Source organism: Cicer arietinum, chromosome 4, assembly GCF_000331145.2.
Source record: "Cicer arietinum cultivar CDC Frontier isolate Library 1 chromosome 4, Cicar.CDCFrontier_v2.0, whole genome shotgun sequence".
Lineage (NCBI taxonomy): Eukaryota > Viridiplantae > Streptophyta > Magnoliopsida > Fabales > Fabaceae > Cicer > Cicer arietinum.
In genome coordinates, this window is record NC_021163.2 from 52,621,497 (window position 1) to 52,627,496 (window position 6,000).

Consider the following 6,000-nt stretch of genomic DNA (forward strand, 5'->3'; position numbering starts at 1 on the left):
CGTCACTCTCACTGTCCTCATCACTATCTGTATCAGTATCCATCTTCTTGGCAAGAGTCTCTTCATCACTCTCACTGCCCTCATCACTATCACTATCACTATCAGCAATAGTATCCACCTCATCAGAAACATCAGTATCATCATCTTCAGAAAAATCTTCATCGGAGTCATCATCATCAGATTCGACTTCATCTTTCTCTGGATCAACAATCTTGACTTGCTTAGCCGATGCACCGTTTGCAACAGCAGTTTTTCCAAGTTTAGCAACAGAAAACGAGTGAAACCGGTGTCGGAATGTAACACGATAATGGTATAGAAAACGAATGTCACGTTGAAAAAAGAGAATCTATAATTATATTCCCTAACTGTTGGGAACTCGGCAACGGAATAGGGACATGATCTTCAAGGAGGATCGAAATAGGCTCTGATATCATGTTGAAGTTGTGGGATTTTAGAGAAAAAGAGGAGAGAAAATAATTAGGGTTTAAATATTATTGATAATAGCTTTATGCTAACTTGATTACAATAGACTCAATACTAATCTCTATTTATAGAGAAACATAGACTAAATCCTAAATTAGGAATAAATCATAATAATAATAAGAGATATTCTAAGATTCTCTATGATTATAAAGTGATCATAGAAAATAACTCAAGATACTCTAATATAATATAAAAGATATTATAAGATATTTTCTAATATTCTAACAATACATAAATTTGGTAATTTTATTCTCTGACGTCTTCTATGGTAATCAGTTAACGATTGTTTCAAAGATGCGCCCTTAGATGTGCTACAAATTTTAAGGCCTGTAGGTTTTGATATTTCCTATTTACTTGCATGGATATTTGCAGTGTGTTTTTTCCTGTCATCTTATACTTTTATGTGTTGTGCTCATTAACATTTTTGTTTTCATAAAAATAAAAGAACATTATTATTTATTTGTTCTCATTTATAAAATCTGAAAATATATATTTCGTCAATTTTGATATTCACTTTTCTATACAATAGTAGAACTGAGTTGTTTATTTTTGAGGTTTTCAGGTACCGATCTGAAGCAAAGATTTCATGATCAGTTTAGTCCAATGCTCATTGATCAGAATGACCTATGGTCATTATCTGATTCTACCATTATTCGCATGCCTCTATCCTCTGATTGCTTGAAGGTTGGATCTGACTTTGGGACAAACCAAATAAAGCATATTACTGACATATTTATGGAGCATGGGTCTAGAGCACTCTTATTTCTGAAATCAGTATTGGAGGTAATTTTATAACTATTCTGTTGTAGATTGATGAAACTAGGAAAATTGGGGTCAAAGATGAAAAAAATGGAATATAATATAGGCATCCTAACTCCGGATCTTAGGCATCAGACCCAAGAGAAAGAGAAACATGACACACCTGCCAGCTAGGGTTTTAAGAATAAATTTCTTTGTTCACTCTAAATCATTTTGTAGCCAGAAAGTGAGAAAATAAGGGAAAGCAGTAGAAAATTATAGAGAGAAAGATAACAGTTTTTGGAAATACAATTATGATTGTCATCACTGAACACCAATCTGAGGCAGATTAATTTCTAATCTGTTGAGACTTGAGACAGATACTATTGATCTGAGTTGTTGTAGACAGTTAAATTTATAACAGAACCTAACAGAGGTTGCCAAAGTGGGGCACTGCAGTGATGGTGGATCACTGGAAATTTGGAAGGAATTAGTAGACTTTTACATTGGTCAGGGTCAAAATCAAACTCTTGATTTTATATCATGTTAAAAATGGTGAGCTGACGAGAAAGTGAAAGGAAATTAGGGATAACAGTCGAGAATTGTAGAATCAGAGAGAAAGGTAACGAAGAGATTCTGGAATTCTAATTATGATTGTCATCACTGAAACCTAGAGAACAGTTTGCATTTTTATAGTGTCAGCTAGGATTCAGATCAATTGCAAATCTGTTGAGGCAGATGCAACTTATCTTTGCTATTATAATAGATTCTTGTAAGAGAATGTAACATAATCTAGATGCAGTTATTACAAGTGACAGCTATGATTTTTCCGTCCAGGTATCAATATCAACATGGGAGGAAGGACAGTCACATCCATGCCAGAATTTTTCAATTAGCATCGATCCGTCGTCTTCTATTATGAGGAATCCATTTTCAGAAAAGAAATGGAGAAAGTTCCAATTATCAAGACTATTTAGCAGCTCTAATGCTGCAATAAAGATGCCTGTAATAGATGTGAGTTTGTGTTTAGAAGGAACTACATTCATTGATCGGTGGCTTCTTGTACTCACCCTGGGTTCTGGGCAAACAAGAAATATGGCACTTGATAGGTATGTTCTTTTATATAGAATGTAGCGGATAATGTGTCTACTATTATGTACAAATTGCATGGATATCAATAATCCATGTTGATATCTTGCAACTAATTAATGGCTGTTTTTTGCCTTTTGTTAACTTGACTTGAAAATCTTTTCACTTTTTGATCGATCATTTTTGGGAAGCATAAAACTCTTTATTTAACTAAAAGATAAAATAGTCATGAATAAGAAAACTAGAAACTGAGAAGTTTAAGAATGTGTTATTTTCCACAGTTTGGGTTGTTTCTTGGAAAATATTCTTTTCATTTGGCATTTCTCATTTGTCTTGATATTAAAAAAAGTACACACTTCACTCTCCATGGAAGTCCATGTTTGTTACACGAGAAGCTAATGTAGCTGCCAATGATTTAGCTCATTGGTGTTTCCCAAATAATTTCTCTAGGATGTATTTAGAGTATTTTAATGTCTTTTATTATCTTCTGCCTGTCCATGTTTTGGTTATTTTTTTTGATAAAGGAGAAGAAAGACAAAATCCACTATTTTTCAAAAGCAGATGTCCTCACCTTGACTGTGGTGAAGAATTTTCAATCTAAATTCTAATTAGTGAACAAAGTTTGCTTTGGAGGCTTCCTTGATTGCCATGGTTTAATAGGATTGGAAAATTTGTTATTTACTTCTTGCCTCGGTTTTGGTATTTAATTTAGACATTCTTTTTGTTTATCCTTTCTAAGAGATATGCTATCTTTATTCGTTTTTTTCAGTTGAAGTTGGAAGGAGGGTAAACTAGTATTTTTATTTTTGAGTCGATTGTGAGTTAACATAATTAAAGTTTCATATTTCATATTTACTTCTCAGACGGTATCTTGCCTACAACTTGACTCCTGTTGCCGGAATTGCAGCACTTATATCAAGAAATGGTCATCATTCGAATATATACTCGATGAGCTCAATTATGACCCCTCTTCCTTTGTCTGGTCGTATAAACCTGCCTGTTACCATCTTTGGGTGTTTCCTTGTGTGTCACAACAGAGGCCGTTATCTGTTTAAATACCAAGACAAAGGGGCTTCAGCCGAGGGGCACTTTGATGTTGGAAATCAGTTAATTGAATCATGGAACAGAGAGCTTATGTCTTGTGTATGTGATTCCTATGTTGAAATGGTTTTGGAAATTCAAAAGCTGAGAAGGGACGCTTCAAGTTCTATAATTGATTCTAGTATCCGTCCTGCAATCAATCATTCTCTGAAGGCTTCTGGAGATCAAATCTACTCCTTCTGGCCACGTTCTTCTGAGAGGCACATTGTAAATGATCAACTTGGTGATCACAATAACACCCCTTCAAGTTCAGCTACAGTTCTTAAAGCTGACTGGGAATGCCTTAAAGAACGGGTAATACATCCATTTTATTCTCGAATTATTGATCTTCCAGTATGGCAGCTGTACTCAGGAAATTTAGTCAAGGCAGAAGAAGGCATGTTTCTCTCACAACCTGGGAATGGGATAGGTGGTACTTTACTTCCAGCTACAGTTTGCAGCTTTGTAAAGGAGCATTATCCTGTATTTTCAGTACCATGGGAATTGGTAACTGAAATCCAAGCGGTGGGTTTTTCAGTGCGTGAGATTAGACCTAAAATGGTTCGGGATCTCCTTAAAGTTTCTTCAAAATCAATCACCCTTCGTTCAGTTGACATGTATATAGATGTTATTGAGTACTGCTTATCAGATATTCAGTATACAGTGTCATCTAGTTTGCCCGGAGATAATGTACCAGTTGATCTTGCTAGTACTAATGTTTTGTTCCCAGAAACTGCTGTTAGAAGCGCTTCTTCTCAGCGGGAGTCTAATACCAACAGCTCCACTGGCATAGCCACTCAGGGTGCAGCCAGTTCTGGAGATGCATTGGAAATGGTGACAAGTTTAGGGAAGGCTTTATTCGATTTTGGACGGGGTGTCGTTGATGATATTGGTAGAGCAGGAGCACCCTCAGCTTATAGGAATTTTGTAACAGGCATAGGTCAACCTAGGGACCTCCAGTTAATGTCAGTTGCTGCGGAACTCAAAGGTTTGCCATGTCCAACTGCCACAGGCCATTTAAAGAAATTGGGCGTAACTGAACTTTGGGTTGGGAATAAGGAGCAACAGTCGTTAATGGTTCCCCTTGGAGAAAAATTTGTTCATCCTAAAGTGTTAGACCGGCAGCTCTTGGCTGACATTTTTTCTAACTCATCCCTTCAAACACTATTGAAACTGCGGAACTTCTCTCTCAATCTGCTGGCTCATCATATGAAGCTAATTTTTCATGAAGATTGGGTGAACCATGTAACAGGAGCAAATATGGCTCCGTGGCTTTCATGGGAGAAAATGCCTGGTTCTGGCAGTCAAGGGGGTCCTTCCTCTGAATGGATTAGAATATTCTGGAAAAGTTTTAAGGGCTCACAGGAAGAATTATCTCTTTTCTCTGATTGGCCCCTAATTCCTGCATTTCTTGGTAGGCCAGTTTTATGCCGTGTAAGAGAACGGAATTTGGTCTTTGTTCCTCCTCCTTTGGAGCATCCGACATCTACTACTAGGATTTTAGAAAGAGAATCTCCTGAAAGTTATGTGGGTGAGGTTGGGTTATCTAGGGATAATAATTCAGAAGCCGAGTTAGCTGAGTCCTACATTTCAGCTTTTGAAAGACTCAAAATTAGTCACCCTTGGCTGTTGCCAATGTTAAACCAGTGTAACATACCCATTTTTGATGAGGCATTTATTGATTGTGCTGCTTCGAGCAATTGCTTTTCTATTCCTGGTCGATCACTAGGACTAGTTATTGCATCCAAACTTGTAGCAGTAAAGCAAGCTGGATATTTCACTGAACCTACTAACTTCTCAAATTCAAATTGTGATGCACTTTTTTCACTTTTTTCTGATGAATTCTCTTCCAATGGCCTCTGCTACGCACAGGAAGAAATTGAAGTTTTGCGTTCTCTCCCTATATATAAAACAGTTGTTGGTTCTTATACTAAGTTACAAGGTCAAGATCAGTGTATGATTCCTTCAAATTCATTTGTTAAACCATATGATGAGAATTGTCTTTCTTATACCACTGATTCAAATGAAAGTTCATTTCTTCGAGCCCTCGGGGTACTGGAGTTGCGTGATCAACAGATCTTAGTACGCTTTGGCTTGCCTGGCTTTGAAAGGAAGACTCAGAATGAACAAGAAGAAATATTAGTATATATTTTTAAAAATTGGCATGATCTTCAATCAGATCAATCTGTGGTTGAAGCTTTGAAAGACACTAATTTTGTTAGAAACTCTGATGAATTTTCAACAGACATGTTGAAGCCCATGGAGCTGTTTGATCCCGGTGACGCTTTATTAATATCTATTTTCTTTGGTGAAAGAAAAAAGTTTCCTGGTGAAAGGTTCAGCACTGATGGATGGATTCGAATTTTAAGGAAACTTGGTCTTCGAACTGCTACTGAAGTGGATGTAATAATTGAATGTGCCAAAAGAGTTGAGTTTCTTGGAATTGAGTGCATGAAATCACACGATTTGGATGATTTTGAGGCAGACACAGCCAACTCTCGCCCTGAAGTTTCACCAGAAGTTTGGGCATTAGGAGGTTCTGTAGTTGAATTTGTTTTCTCTAACTTCGCTCTTTTTTTTAGCAACAACTTCTGTGATCTTCTTGGAAAG

General features: G+C 36.6%; 1 protein-coding gene across 1 annotated transcript in view; it reads left to right on the forward strand.

Annotated features, from left to right (window-relative positions):
- The window catches only part of LOC101513373 (uncharacterized), a 31,924-nt gene that overhangs the window by 20,495 nt on the left and 5,429 nt on the right, over positions 1-6,000 (forward strand). Inside the window, exons 6-8 of the mRNA XM_012712286.2 lie at positions 1,046-1,266; positions 2,059-2,330; positions 3,174-6,000. Coding sequence (XP_012567740.1) covers positions 1,046-1,266; positions 2,059-2,330; positions 3,174-6,000 — 3,320 coding nt within the window. The remainder of the gene's footprint in view (positions 1-1,045; positions 1,267-2,058; positions 2,331-3,173) is intronic.